This window comes from Corvus kubaryi, unplaced genomic scaffold (genome assembly GCF_017639235.1).
Source record: "Corvus kubaryi isolate FWS band 111438036 unplaced genomic scaffold, C.kubaryi_AGA036_p1.0 37334, whole genome shotgun sequence".
Classification (NCBI taxonomy): domain Eukaryota; kingdom Metazoa; phylum Chordata; class Aves; order Passeriformes; family Corvidae; genus Corvus; species Corvus kubaryi.
The window spans coordinates 7793828-7810044 of record NW_024581108.1 but is presented as its reverse complement, the minus strand read 5'-3'; the positions used below and the strand labels follow the sequence as shown (position 1 = coordinate 7810044).

Here is a 16217-nt window from a genome sequence, read left to right as displayed (position 1 = left end):
GTTATAATCTGATGGAGTTCTCAGACAATGTGCATGCACTCCCTTTTCCTGAACTGTTACAATTAAAAAAGGAATATTGTTATTTTAGCATAGTATTGGTCATACCATGTTGATTTGATATTGACAGTACTCCATCATGAGATGTTTGTATTTGCTTCCAGTAGGATTTTGAAATCAGTTTGCCCAAACTTTTTTTTTCACTGTAGATGTGTTTCCATATCTGCATTTACAGTTTGGTAAAGGCTTTGGACACTGTGATTGCCCAGGTGTTCAGAACTTTGCTTTATCTATCCAGCCCCTCTATTTCTTACTCATTTCAGAGAATCCTGTTTTTGAGAGCCTCATTCTCCTTGGAGTCTCAGAAGAGCAGTAAAACAGATGTCTGTTAGTCTAATCTGATAGTAAAATCCTGTGTTCTCTAATTCAGTGGCAGCTGTATCCTGAAGACTTTTTCTTAATTAGAAGCTGAAGCCTTTTTCTAGTAAGGGTAGTTTGGCAACAGAGAAGGGTGTACTGCTATTTTTAACCATTCAAGTGACTTAACTATTTTCTTGGTCATTTTTTTACTATGCTTTCATTTTTGTGTTGAAATATTTTTCTGATGCTTCTAACCGGACTGATTTCATAATAAAAGGTGGTTATAACACAGGTGTGTTGTTGGAATGGGTGTCAAACACTGAGTTAGGGTGCATCTGCACATATCTATTCCTAAGCAGAACTCCTGTAGCTTCTAATGATCTCATAGGTGTCAGATTGAACTTGTCAGTGCAATCTAGTAGCCAGAAATTTTGCTGACAATGAGTGGCATGAAGCCTAATCTCATTTGAAGTACATTTCCACCATAGATAAGGAGTCTCAGACTGTCATTAGAGCTGATAAAAGGCTGTGAGATATTTAGCATTGGTCACGGCAAACATTAAATGATTTAACAAACATGAGGTTGTACAGCAGAAGAATGCAAAACATCCCCAAGGTCAGTGCAGATGAAATAGGCTGGAATTGCAAATTAAACCTTATGGGACATTAGGCTCATTGGCTGGGAAAGAAAATGCTTTCTTGAACAGTGTTAGAAAGCTGCTTGTGGTGCTGCTAAAAAAGCCAGAACCTTGGTTTCCACTCCAAAATTTGGTCCACGAAGGAGGCAGTTGGTCAGGGTATGGATAGTTTGAAGACTGATTTTAGATGCAGGCTCTTACAGAGATATTGGAGAGGACTTTGGTAGCCTCCTGTTTATCTAGACATTTCTTACCTCCAGAGCTGTGGCTGTAAAGATACTGGGATATGCGGCTCCATCACTTCCACACCCCATCCTGAAGGCTACACAGAAATGCTAGTGTATCCCTTTATGGTTTGGGCATTTTTAACAGTTTTAGTCTTGCTACTAGGGCTGATAATAATTATGACAAAAGGTTGGTATAATGTGCTCTGACAGAGCGAGATAAGCATTAAATGCCAACGTAAGGATTCTAGTGTTCAGGCTTGAAACTGAGTAGTAAAAGAGATGAAATGCTGAATCTATTACATTCTGAATATATTTTGTGTTTTAACTCCAGGTTAAAAGGGGGTTAGTATCACCAAGCTGTAGGATTAGTTCATGTAGCAGATAGAAATCCATGCTATTTTGTATAGTGAGATAGTGTAAAATGTGTCACTTACCAGGTGATTTGGCTATTTTGGGTCAGGTCGTTTGGCTGCAGGTCACACCATTCATGTCTAGTAGCACTCTGCCCTAGCAACACCTGGCTCCCACCCTCCTGTGCCCTGGTCCCATGTCTGATTAGCGCTGTGCTGGCCTCTGGCGATCACTGATGGGAGATTTCATTTCTCTCACTGGCTGCCTCGGTGAGATCAATGTAAGCAAATGGATTCAGAATCCTGTTTAATTTGCAGGATCAGTTGCAACAATTTACACCTTGTAATCGAGGAACACACTTGGTAGATGTTTTTGTTATGACCAAGCCATTCTTCTTTCACTTCTGCTGTCATGGCAGCTAAAGAGAGTAGCACTGATGGGTTTTTTCATTTTGAAAAAGTAGATTTTAAATGTCTCTACTTGACATGGTGACATGGCATAATGCTGTCTTCAGACCTTAATACAACTCTTGCCTTAATACAAGATGTGGTTTCTTTGGGGCTTTAGAGTGGGATGTTTAACCTGATATCCAGGCAGAGTTGTATAACAGAGTCTGCCTGTCCACATCGTGTCGTGACTACAGTGTGGAAGAAATTCTTAGTTCCTAGAAAAGGCCAGATGAAAAAAACCTGTAAAATAACTTACTTAAAGTTATAGAGAATGAGGTAAGGGGAAGCCACTGCCGCCAGGACTTCTGAGAAGTTCTTTACCTGTGTAGACTAGTGCAATCCCATATAGGAACTTTTTTTTTTTTTGCAAAAGCAGAGAATGTATTCAACTGCCTTTCCTACTCTAAATCATCTTAAAAATGTCATCATTTTCAGTATTCTGTGCGTATTCGTTTTTTGGTATTTGAAGGAAAGGCAATTAGCATAGACCTTGGTTAAAATACTAAATCCAGTTGTCTGTAATTCCTTTAAAGGTAATTTCCCCACATTTAAATTTTGGATTAACCTTTTTATTTCAAATACAGTGTTGGTAGTTGAAATTACCCTTGTCTGTAGCTTGATTAGTGGTCTGGTCAGATAATTGAACTTGGACTTTTCAGTAAAGTAGAAAGTTTTTTTTTTTTCACTTTGTTCCTGATTAATAACCAGTATTTCATTAATCTAGAAGTGTGGCAAAGAAAATCAGTATAGAAATCAAGTCTAATTAAAAGTGTTTATTATGGACTGTGGATAACATCCATTCAGATGAAATTTTCAGTGTTACTAGCTAAGTAGTTTTTGGCTCCTTTAAGAGCTGAATGGGATCTAGATTCCATGACCATTTCAGGCAGTGTTTGATGATTCAGTTTGTGTCTGATGGCAGCATCACTGCTGTTGCACTGGATCACTGTTCTCCCTTGCATGGTCCAAGCTGGAGGCTGTGCACCAAGACTTTCCATGTCTCACTCTGAATTCTGACGTTTCTCTGTTCTACCAGTAGCGTAAGCATTCATTAAAAATTCTGGAAGTTAGTCCTGGAGTCCTGAACTTCTATCAATGAAAACACCAGCTCTGCAGAAAGCAAAAGTAGCTATCCAACTTTACACAGGCGTGGTATGAGGAAGAAACTATTTGCTTTATGGCAGAATATAAGGAAGAAGAAGAAATTTATGGAGCCTGAGTTGCAATGGAAGCAATTCAAGGAATTAAGTTCTCCTGCTTGATGTTCCTTATTTTGGTGGTGTTTGTGCCAGCCCTGCCTCCTGCTGCAGACAGTGGCTCTGCAGTCCCAGCAGATGATTTTGCACTGTAGCCACAGGAGATGTACCTTGTTCTGTGACTAGGTGCCAGCCAGAACTGACACAGTGGATTAGTAAATGACAATAGGTAACCAAATTACTGAGAAGGCCAAAAAACTCATTAAAGAGAGGGCTGCTGTCCACTTACTCCCATTAGCTGGAAAGAGTTTGTGCATCTACAGTAATTAGAAGCACGTAATGTTTGTAGAATACCCCTCAAGGTTTTGGGTCCTGGATTGCTGTGAAAGAGTTTCTTCTCTGTAGAAGTCTTTTCATTTAATTTCTTTCTCTGCTTCTGTATTTCTTTTCCTCTCATATGGTCACACACAGTTCCACAAGAAAAGATGGTAATGTGACAGGCAAGAAATCAGAAAGTTTGTGATTTTGATTTTTGCTGTCTTCTCCCTATTCTGTTTTCTCCTGTTGTCAAAGATTCTGTCAGGGTTTTCCCAGTTTTTCTGGCCAAATCTAATTTGTACAATTGATTCTGCTTCAGTAAAGCCCTCTATATTTTACTTTTTAGATGCATTACTGTCAAGTGCTAGTGGAGAGGTGCCAGACTCTGTAACTTCTCAGAGAATAAAAATATCTCCAGGAATACTTTAATTCTGGTCTATATTTTCTGTTATTAATATTTCAGAAATTGTAGTGAGTTATTAATTAAGAATTAATTTTAAACTTATCCCTGAGGAATGACTTTTTTTGCTAAGTTAAATACCAACCTTAGTTCTGCAGTTCTCTTTGTCTCCACTACAGTCGAGTTCAATAATTTTGGAAATGGTGATTTTCCTAATTTTTTTAATGTTTATAATTAATATTTAGTTCTCAGAAGAGATTGGGAAACTTGAAGACAAAGTCGAACGTGCCAATAATGCTCTGAAAGCGGATTGGGACAGGTGGAAGCAGAACATGCAGTGGGATATGAGATCATCATTCACTAATGTGGCTGAGAATAATCTCCGTTATTATGAAGAGGTAATACACTTTCTCACAAAAGTGTTATCTTTTCATTATTTTAGTGAAGAAGTCCATGTGTTCTCTGTAAAGAGGAATTTTTCCATCTTAGTTCAAACATTTGGTAACTTCAGAATCAGTTTCTGTGGGAATAGGGAGGCAATTATCCTTAATTTGACCAATTTCAAGCAGAATAGATTTTATTTTGCCCAAGTCGTTGATCCTGAGTTCATCATCGACAGAGGGCACTCTTGTTTTACTAACCACAACAACTTGGAACATATTTTTCAGTTAAATGTCAGCTGCTGTATTTCAGTTTGGAAACATTTTGCTGTGAGAGCATGAAGAAGCCCTCTGTAAGGCTCAGATCTGCATGAATAAAACCTTTAAGTGAGATTCTGTCAGATTTTTATTTTCAGCTCAAATGCTGCAGGTAATATTCTTGGTAAGAATTTCCAAGAATATATACTAAGAAGGAGAATTTGAAAACATGTAACAAAATACATTAAGCATTCTGTGAAGTTTCCTCATGGGGAACACAGTGTTGACTGACATGCGCATTTTGAAAATATCCCAGATGTCTTGAAGTTTTTTAAAGGATTTCTCCTTACTTTTGGAAAAAAACTGGAATGCACTGAGCCATCTATTAGTCATAAATTAGTCATTTTCACAGATATATTTTGGTACCTGTAACGTCAGTCCTGTAGTCTGAGTCTTTTATGGATTGTCCATTATCCAATGGCAGTGGCCTGATTTTACAAATCATTTTGTTAAAACATAATTGAAAAGACAGAGCTCTTGATCATCAAGTCTAATTAATTAACATGCAGTCTGTGAGATGCATGGACATTGACAATCTGTTGTTACATATTAAGATCAAAATATTTTCTGAAATCAGGCAGCCAGCTTTTGGCATCCTCTCACACTGTCTTCATTTATTGATGGTCTCCGACTTCTATAGCAGCCATATGTATAATAAAACAATGCTGAATATATTGGAATATTTTCTTTGTGAATGATTAGCTAAAACATAAAAATAATTATTTGGTTCTTTTTCCTGTCTAGAAATGCTTTTTGCTGAAATAGAAGTTTAATTCAGAATACCAAAGCTCATATTGTACATGAAATTACTACTCTTAAGGCAAAAACTGCAGAAAATTATTCAGCTGTCTCTGTAACTGCCAGAGGTTTTTCTTAAGTAGCTCCTCAAATACCAGAAAAATTGGTTTATACTGATCCTTTGTTGGTGCTTTTCTCGAATACTGAAATCTTTAAATGATTTTGCTGCTACATCTTTGTGTAGATCTACATTTTAGAAAAAGCACCTTATCTTACTACAGCAGTTGCAATAATAAGCAACATTGTGCTAACTCTATCACTCCTTGTTTGCAAAGTGAGGGCTTACCAATTTCATTCTGATTCATCAGAAAGTCATTATCTAATCCTGATATTCAAAAGAACTTGATAAAGTTAATATTTTGATTGGGAGTTTTGACCTAAAATGCGTTTATTTAAGAGCCATGGTTAATGTTGATGGTTAATTACTAGAGAAGGGATTACTGATTACTATCAGAGGCTCATATATTTCAAACTACAAGTGTGTACTCCTGAAAGCAGCAGGAGAAGAAGCTCTGGCATCTGCTCCTGCTGTTTGGGAGTGAAACTTCAGGAAGGGAATCTCAGAAACCTGAGAAACAGAATATTATTTTTATGCTTTCAGTAGGAAAGAGAATCCTACTTTAAATGTAATAGTTTGAGTCTGACTCATTAAACTCATGCACAAACACAGTGTCTGTTACAGTGTTTTTCACTTTTACAATTATTACTTGCTTCATTAGCATTCTTTCACATGTCTGAAGTTACTCATTCAGACTTTTGATGCATCATTTGATGCTTACTAAGCCTTTTCTTGCTGTTAGCATCCCTCGTGTTATTTCCTGCCTTTTCTTTTCCCCAGACCATGTTCTGTGCATTTTAGCACCATGGATGCTATGAATATGATTCAGTTGCCCAGCTCTTCTGTCCCACTTCTATGAGGAATCATCTCCTGCTTTCTTAGTGACTACCTGCTTCTCATCCTTTCCACAACTTCCCCCACTCCTCAGTTAACCTATTCTTGCCTCTCCGTGAGCAATGTCCCCTTCTCTTCTCTACAGCTGCGTTTCACTGTGCTTCTCCTTATTCCCCTTGCTGACTGCATTTCCCAGGCACACAACCAAACCAGGAGTCATTTCTGTTCATGATCATTCTCTGCATCCATTAAATTTCCACGAACAGAGTAATGAGAGACAGGCATCCTGTATTTTCTGATGGTTGCTGCAGTAGAGAACGCAGTCCTTCAAGACTGTATAAAACTCAAGCCACTGCGGTCAAAAACAACATAGCAGCATGTCAAAGTACACTAGAGTTTCTAAAATGTTACTTCATCTTTGTCACAATATGGGGAAAGAATATGACCTTACATTTGTTTGGGTTTTTTCTTAATTGTAGTTGCCTAAGGATTCTGCTGTCAACTTGTCAAGCATCACTTAGCTAGCATAAAAGAGTATCTCTTCCTTAAGCTGAATTAATGTTCACATTAATGAAGTGTTATTCTTAAGTGTTACCTGTAATTGCATTTCTCTGGATTTACAAATTTAAGAGCTATTCCTGTAGTCTTCTGGTTCATTGGCTATCTGCAATTATTATACTTGAATAAGAAGTGTTCCTTTGTTTCTGTGGCTGTTTTGTGTCTCTCAGTGCTGTGGTAACAAAGATGTGAATGAAAGCCCAGTGTTGCAAATTTACAGGGTGCTCCTGTGCAGGCCTACGAAAACAAAAGCTTTCATGTGATAATGTGCAAGCTTTGTTATAATATATTTAAAATCATTTAGGAGCCAAGAATTACCATGACTGACCAATCATTTGGAATTCCTGTAGCTGGTCTCAAGGGTTCATACAGTTCTGTACTTCCTTTCCTCTGGAAAACAGTTGAATACATCCTTAAGTCTCTCTGTATTCCACAAAGTCCTAAATCAAAAAAAATACTCTACTAATAATGACAGTAAATGCATTGCTAAAATGAGGAGGACTTTCTGAAACAATATGAAAAGGTTTTAATTTTTAAAAGTTCATAACTTTACTCCTATTTCTGAAGTAAATAGCATTGATTCAGCACGTGTTAACACTGTACCATTTATTTTATTCCTTTTCATCGTGCCTTAGGCATGACACCGTTGTCTGACGGCTTAGTCCAGAAGAGGTATCTGCCAAACAGCTGGAATCATAAACTGTCCACAGGGTGGAGCTTTCATCTGAGAAATTGATTGTCACCATGAGTATTTTCATTAATTTAGAAATAGATATTCTAAAGATGCAGCATTACTAAACCCAAAGCAGGATACAGAGTTGGTGGTGGTGCTGGCAAGATTATTTAGCTGGCACATTTGAAGTGTTGCTGCTGCAGATTATCAAAACCAAACCAGGCACTGTGGAACTCTAGCTTCAAAGAGCAGAAGCAATTAAACATATGCTAAATTTGTCTTTTTTTCCTCATGTGTTTAGTATAGTGCCTAGAACATATACAGCATCAAAGGAAGAAAACCACTTCAATTTTTCTCAGCAAAGAATTTTGGTAACCCATGCTTTTCAGGAACACCACTAGAACAAGTTACTAGGTTTTACAGCCCAACCCAAAGGCTAGCTAGACATTGTAAATCCCGCAAATATACCGGAATTTGGGTTTACACTGCTTGTTAGGCACTCTAGGAAATGCAGACAGATTGGTGGTTTTTCCTGCTCTGGGATGATAGTTAGTTTTGGCATTAAAAGAATGTGTTTTTTCTTGAGGATGGATGAACCTTTGTTTTAAAGCATAGCATCTGATTTTATTTATCTCATGTGAAATTAATCCTGTTAAACCCTTCCATTGTAATCAGATAATCAGTTACCTTTGATATAGTCAGATTCTTGGTAGGGTATTGACACACCCTACTATTTTTCAAAAATATAAATAATTTCCTGATTTTCTCAAGTATTTCAAGCATAATTTGGTATATTTCTGTGACCTACATTGTTGTACAGGCATAAATTGATCCAAAAGATTCAGTGGGGCAAACCAATACTCGTTCCCCATTACAGCAACTTCCTTCTAACTCCAAAGCCCTTATGTACCTCTCGGTCTGGTAAAAGCTGTAGAAAAATAGATGAGATTTGTTGTTTGCCCTAGAGGCCTCTGTAGTGATGCATTTAGGCAGTCATTTGGTCGTGTAGCAGAAAGTTCCTGCGTGTTGATCACATCCTACCTTAGCCATGCCTGGGAGTTCAGCTACCAAACTTCACGAGATTTTCAAAAGCTCTCACGTCTGAGCCCATTTGTCTCTGTGCATGTTGCTTCAAAGGCAGATCCATCTTTGAACCCTCATTCACTTCAGCCTCTAAAACTTTCTAAAAATAATTTTAGGAAGACATTTTTCATAGTGGGAATTAATATTTCTGTGCAGTCTAGTTTTTGTTTCCTTGCACTCAGAAATCATAAAAATAGTTTCTGTTTCTCTCAGACACAAACAAGACTTCATTTTCAGATTCCTCTCCAAAAAATTCCATCATAAATGATATTTTTAAGGTATCAGCCATGGATAACTGGGAACTGGAACACAAACACGCATGGCACGTGACACACTGCTTCTGCTAGCATCCATACTTCATGTTCTATTTTTATATCTCCTTTTTCATTATATATGCAATTGTATTATATGAAAAGCTTTTTTCTGCTTTTTCTAAGAATGATGTTGTAGAATAGATACGTGTCCTGCAGTAGTAATCAGAATACTTTAGGTAAAGTAGCCTTATTTAAGTTCTTGCTATTTCATTTTGTGTATTTAGGCTTTTTTATGTTTTCCATTGGGCTTTTGCAAGTAATTGGATTATGAATTTCAATCCTGTGCAAACACATTTCGTTTCCTCAGTTTGGATTTTCTGGGGTTTTTTCCTTTCTGTCTCCTTTGTGAAAATTGGCTGATCCTCTACTTAGATCTCCATTTTCAACCTCCCAGGAGAATGGAGTAAAATCATTTTGTAATAACGTTGAAGTATACATCACTAACAAAATGTCGTTTATGCAGTTCATGCTTCACAATATGAAAAGCTTGAGCCTAAGGCAGAGAGACCTAGTTTTGTTTTGGTGTGGTTAATTATAAAACTTGTCAGCTGTAGCAGCACTGTGATGTCTGGCAGTGAAATGAGCCACCATTGCTCTTACATTTTGAAAAATGTGTTTTGGTTATATAATCAGAGATAAATTAAAAGCTGAATAACTTGTGTGAAAAAAATGCTTTACATCTTTGTCTGGACAGACTTCAGAAGATCGTATCTATCTGTTTAAGCAATGTATTGTGATTGCATTTTAACATGTGCAGTTTGGCTCAGTGTTGCAAAGGTAACACAAAGCCATTTTTACATTGCAGCCAGTGCTGATACATATATTTTAAAACACATTACTGAAATTACGGGATGACAAAACATGGACTTATGTGGTAATTAAATTAAACTGCGATTCAGAAAAAAAATTTGTCATTGCTAACAAAAGACTCTTCAAGAAAAAGTGATGTTTTCTTGCATCACACTTAGAAAAAGCCTAGAAAAACAGCTGTGCCTTGCAGCTTTCTAGGATGGTAAGCCAGGCTGGGCTCAACAGAAATTGATGAGTTTGAGTGCTGTAGTGAAGACACATTGCTAGCAGCTGCCTCACTGCCATCTCAAAACCAAGATGCTGTGTTCCAGCTCAAGCCTCTCAGATAGACTCAGCTGCCACAGTGTCACATGAAATAGGGGAGTATCTAATGATCAAACTTAAAGGCTTTATACAAAAGGTCAAAAAGACCTTTTAAATCAGAAATCAGTTTTCAACACTTGCAGTTCACTGTTCATGCTGGCAGTAACTTCACTGTTTCTCCATGGTGTACCATTTCAAAATAACATTTCTCCAAAAAGTCAATGAAGAAAGCAGATTTCCACATGAATCTTATCCTGTTAGTCCTCTCTTTTCACAGTAATTCGAACCTTAGATGTACTCTGAACAGCAGCATAATGTTGTTGTGTGCAATAGCAGCAGTAGTGACTTGGAAGCAAGATCAGAAGAGAAAGACTGGGGAAGTAAATTCATGGTATCCATAGTCTAGGGGACAAAATGTGAATAACAGAAATTATCTCTACTGTGTCTAATAATAACCAAAAACTTATGCAAAAATAAGCTCAGACTTTTTTCTTTGTGATCTTTTAGTTCAGTTGGCTGTTTAACTGCTCTCATTTTTTTGCAGACCCACATGTTCTACTTTCTTATGTCTTCAGAGGCAAAGCCACTGCTGACTTTTTTTCTTGTTACTTTTGTCACCCTTAATTTTATGGGTATCCCTGGTTCTGCATCCTTGTGTCATCACAAATTCCCCCAGCTCCAGTCATCCTGTGTGTACTCTTTGTTTTTCTCTTTGAGCTTATACTTTAACATATCAGATCCTCCCACTCATCTGCTTGCACACAAATAGGCAGTTATACCAGGACCTAGGCTCTTCAGTGTAGTATGACTATATCTCCATATTTAATCACAGAGTTTGGAAGTCATTCACAAGAAATGTCTAATAAAGTTAGGTGGCTGCAAGTTCAGGCTGGGTCATTTCCATGTCTCCTAAGCAATGACAGATGGATATGAGATGTTCCAATGAGCTGGGCTTAGCAAATGTCTGTGGCTTGAATAGTTTATGGCAAAAGATTTCAGTTAGGAAATGATGCTGTTTTCAGGGCACTGATTTAATTCAAAGTTCAGATAAATGGAGTCTGCTGTCCAGATTTTAATATATATTTCCGGAGAAATTTCAGAAGACTTATTTATTGTGCATAATAAAGATTCTTCATGAAAAGAACTGTGTAGAGTAAGTAGTAAATAAGCTGCATTGTCAAGAACAATAGGTATGAATGTATAAGTCAAAATTTTGTTAGAACATTTCAGTTTCAAGGGCTTTTTTTCAACAGCATCAGAACAAGAAAATTATTGCAGGAATTTGCCTTTCCTGTTCTACTGCCAGACTTGAAATAGTACAACCTGGTGCTTTGGGTAACAAGCATCAACTCACTAGAGGTTACCTCGTGATAGCTTTGCCATGGCTCTCAACACTAATTTATGATTTAGAATGGCTTGCCAAGCTGCCAACACTCATTTAAGCCAAATTGAACCAAAGTCATTTGGGGTTGGGGTTGGTTTGTTGGTTTTTTTTCATTTTACTGCCTGCAGAATTGATGCTTCAAATAAAAAAAATAGTTTTTACAATTGTAAATACATTTTTCCATAAAGAGAGAAATACCACTTGAAAGGAATAACAACTTCCCTACTCCTAGCTCCTGCCTTTCTGGTCCTATTTCTTTCCCATTCTCTCCTTATATAGAAAAAAAAAAAAAGGTTTCATTTAACTTGCAAGGAAATTGGGTATACAATAGGAATCCACAGAGATTACAAGGGAACAGTGCCTGACAATGTGCTTTCTATTTGGAAGAGATTTTTGCCTGTAACTAAAGGAAGAGATTAAAGAAAAGCATAATTAATGTTAGCATCTTCCATACTACAACATACAATTACAATGCTCACAGTGTGTGCTTGTCATTATGTAAAATTGACCTTTACAGCTCACTCAGCATGTTAGCTAACATTTTGCATATCACTGAGCTGCCTAGGAAACCGTAGTTTGCTCTTACCACGGTCCTACAAAAGCAGCTTGTGACAATGTGTATGTATTCTGCTATTTTTTTAAAATTCCTTTTCTCCTTGGCCAACAGTTTACAGAAATCTGTCTGCTGTACTCATATGTATGTGTTCGGTTTTTTTTAAGTGCCTTGCTACGTGGGAGTCCTTCCTAGCATCTCAGTCAGTGGATCTTCATGTGGAAGAAGATTCTGAAGACAGGCCTTGAGTAATATCTCTGCTTGATCTCTGCCTTTTCCGTGCAGTTTCTCCCAACCAAAGTGCTTTATATGAGATCAGTTACATTATTAAATTTAACTGTTAAAAATCAGTGAAATGCAGGAAACCAGCTTATTGAACACTCAGGTATTCTAGTCCTGAAATACATTTTGAAACATGCTTTATGTTGCTTTATATTGCTTAGCTCTGATTTTACATATTTTTATGCATTTGCATACAATTGTTTTCGTAAATATTGCGTAATTTGGATATAAAATATTTTAAATATGTAAAAATAGCTCCATTTTAATAAAAATTTTAATGAGGAAAGTTTGTCATCATTTTGTATCCTAGTCTTTTTTAGAAGGATTTTGGTATTTTAGCATACTTCTTCGATTCTCTTTCTTGAGTAATTGTACTTGTAGAATTACCTTGTGTAGTCTTTAAGGGCTAGGACTTTAGGATTATTTTAATAGATCTTGCTAGTTGCCCTATGACAACACAGGACATAAAGATGCCAGACGTTTTGTGAGATTAATGCTGCTTTAAAGTATTGTTAATTCAGTTTTCAGTTTGCAGTATTTACATGTTTATGAGACATCTTCAATTTGACGTTTTTTGAAGCATAAAGAAAAAGTGACAGTTCATGAAACAGACTGTTTTTACAGTGACTTTGTACAGTGACAGCACTGATGCCAACACAAGAACTTCCATTTGGAGTTTGCAGGGTGAAACCTTCTGCTCCCATGGCTGACCCTCCTGTAATGCTTAACTTCTTCCCTCTTTAGATAGTCAATGTGGAAGAGAAATAAAAGAGGTTTGCATTAAAATGATCAGCTGATTCACTCATGCAATATGTATTAAAGTCTTCCAGTCACTGAATTATTCCACCCAAAAGGTCCTCCAGACTGCAGGTGTAGTTTCTGCAGTTCTCCCTGGTGGTTAAGGTCTGAGCAAGCCACAGGCTCTGTGTGGAAGGAATGAGGTGCAGGAATCAGAGACAGCCTAACCAGGGCTCTGGCCTGGCAGAAGAGCAGGGCTTCAGCCAACACCTGCACCTTTTGTGGTGGCATTTTGTACACATGCTCTGATCAGTCAGCTAATGGCTGCAGGAGACAATTCCAGAGCACATGGCTGCTGCTCCTGGGTGGCTGTGGACCTGCCCAAGCTGGGCAAGGATTTTGTGGCTTTGATCTTAAAAAATGTATATTGCAAGTGAGATCTGGAATACCAGCACGACCTTTTCAGCAGTGCTAGAAGAGTGTTCTCATGCTGCCCCCATGAAGTAGTAGTGAAAGCTCGGCTGTTTTTTTCATCTTTAAAGTGGCAGTTAAGCTGCTCCTGAAATCCTGCAGGGAGCATGCATCTCTCCCAGTGTGGACAACTCCCCGTGCAGAGGTGAATCTGTGTCAGGAGGAGGGCAGTGCAGTGCTGAAGGACTGTGCCTCACAGGGTCTTCTCCAGCCGTGCTGGCAGTGGATCCTTGCAGGAGGCAGGGAAGAACAACGTGGCTGGACTGTGCTCTTTTCCCACTCTACCTTCCTGATGATTACTTTTTAACATGAGAACTTCTATCAATGTGCTTAATAGCCTTAATGGCTTTCCCTTTCATTTTTTTTTCTACCTAAACTCATAGGATTTACCATGCTGAATATCAGTGAACTCCACAACTTAATATGTAGCAAAAATCAATTAATTTTGTAATTTCCTAAACCAGCTGCCCAATAACTTCAGGTAATGCCTTCTGCCTGTTAAATTTTGAGAAGAGATGAGCAACTGTTTCCTATTTGTCTTCCCTGTGCCACTCAAGAATTTACAGACCTCTTGTGTTTTCCAAGTTTCCCAGAGGAAAAACCATAGCTTAATACCATATTGTACAAAAGGCACTTGACATCTGTGCTCATTGTTACTGCTTTTCTCTGTATTTTCTAGTTCTGCTGCAACCAGTACTCAAAATGCAGACACACCAGAAATGTACATGTTGTCATAATTATGCTTTGATTTTTGTCATCATATTCCTAATTTATTTTTTGAAGTACCACTGAATGCTGAGCTGCCATTCCACAGAACTGTCCACTAATATTAAGAGCTATTCTGAAGGTTACTGAATAATTTAATATCCATCAGTGTGTATATATAGGAGAATTGGCTTTTCCCCAGTGAGCATTTATTTGCATTTATTAATACTCAATTTAGCCTGCTGTTTTTAGCTCCTAATCCCTCTGTAGTGTACAGTTCTATAAACAGGATTGCAGCAAGACAGACAGCAGTAACACTCTGAATACCAAGTAAGTTAAAGTTCAAGGAATTGAGCTTGAACAGGCTTACTGGAAGGATAGAAATTTGTAAGTGTAACCAAGAATTACTATCATGCTGCTAATTTAGGCACCTCTAAGGACATACAATCTTGGGTTAGCTGAGATGGCATTACACGCATTGATTTTACCTGCATAGTCTGCCAGACTAATAGGTTGCTTTCTGAGACATTTGGGAATGAGAAGCACCATTGGACATTTTCCATTCTTGGTAAAACATTCATTATGTTCATGATTTATTTTTAATTTCTTTTTCTCTTTAGCTAGGCCATAACTTATGGGGGAAAGATTTTAACAGTCAGTTTTATAGAGGCCTTCTTGTGACCATGTATTTGTTTTCCCGATTTTTTAGTAGCTCTATCATCATGTAAAAATAAGGTCTATTGTTAAGTACAATCAAACATTGTCCTTTTCATGTCATGCAAATACTTCTGAAACTTACAATTTTAGAAAGTCTATTGCATATTTAGACTTATTTCCAAAGATTTTTCTTTTATGGAGTCTTGCTTTTCTTAGGCTAATGATTAGAAAGTGCTTAAGGTATTTAATTACTCAAAATCAGTCTGCCTCTTACTGGATTTTCACGCTGCCTCTTTGTATGTCAGTGGTTCATACCTAGGGCCTTTAAATAATGCATCTCTCTCTTGTTAGAGTGAAAACACATACAAAGAAAGGAACAAAAACCTTCTCTGGTACCTAACAGGGGAACTTTCACCAGAGCAAATTGCTAGTAGTAAAGGTAAAACAGGGATGTGGGTAAGAAATCAGTGGCTTTCAGTGCTGAGTGATTTTAAAGGGTTTCCTGATACAGATTCCATCCCTTTACAACTGATGTGTGGCAAGATGCATGTCCAGAGAAAAAAGAAATAAATACAGGTTCTTCTGGCCCCTGCTGCTGTCAGCCTCTACCCAAAATAGTGACCTTTTAAAAAGATTTGTGCTCTATGTATTGAATTTTTTTCATTTACCTGATAGCTGTGGGCAGGATTTCACTTCTAGCATCACTAAAATAAGGATAATACTGGCATCAATTAATCATTAAAGCAACCTTTGAGCAGGAGCTTTGAAGGCCATGAGGAGTATGCAGTGGTTTTCTTCCATATGTCTAAATCACATTTTCACATCACACATCAGCACTGCCCACTATTTTGGACAACTGTCCCTTGCACATTCAAGAATGGATGAGGGCAGAGGTGTATGTAATAGGCTACTCTGATATGTTTTAAATTTACTCAAAGAAAATGGCTAAATAACCCTTTTTCTAACAAATGGAGGAGCTCCTACCTGCCAGCTGGTGTGACTGACTTGAGTGAGTAGAGGATGAGATAGTAAAACCTTTGCAGAAAGCACTTGGACAACAAAACATTCATAAAGCACTGCATAGCTGTGAAGCTTTTACTGTGTGGACCTTCTGTTAACTGGCTGTATGTCACAAAGCCATCATCTTTACTCTAGTCCTGCCATCACTGTGGGGAGAGAGAAGCCTTATCTGTGCAATCCCACAGAGGCTCCTTATTCAGTACAGAGTGATTGAAAGAAGTGCTGGCCAATAGGATGAACCATAAACTCCTTCATGAAACCCACTATGTTGCATTTTCAAGCTGCAGCAGTGTTTGGATGCAGCCCCCCCCGTTGGCAGCGGCTCTGCCCCACTGGGAGGAA

The 16217-nt window shown here is 37.8% G+C and overlaps 1 protein-coding gene across 2 annotated transcripts in view; it reads left to right on the top strand.

Annotated features, from left to right (window-relative positions):
* The window catches only part of SNX7 (sorting nexin 7), a 29261-nt gene extending 16691 nt beyond the window's left edge, over positions 1-12570 (top strand). The window contains exons 8-9 of one of the 2 annotated variants that reach the window (XM_042030108.1): positions 4182-4334; positions 12170-12570. In XM_042030108.1, coding sequence (XP_041886042.1) covers positions 4182-4334; positions 12170-12250 — 234 coding nt within the window. In that variant the 3' untranslated portion in view covers positions 12251-12570. The remainder of the gene's footprint in view (positions 1-4181; positions 4335-12169) is intronic. The other variant, XM_042030109.1, reaches the window with a different exon arrangement.
* The last annotated feature ends 3647 nt before the right edge of the window (positions 12571-16217 follow it).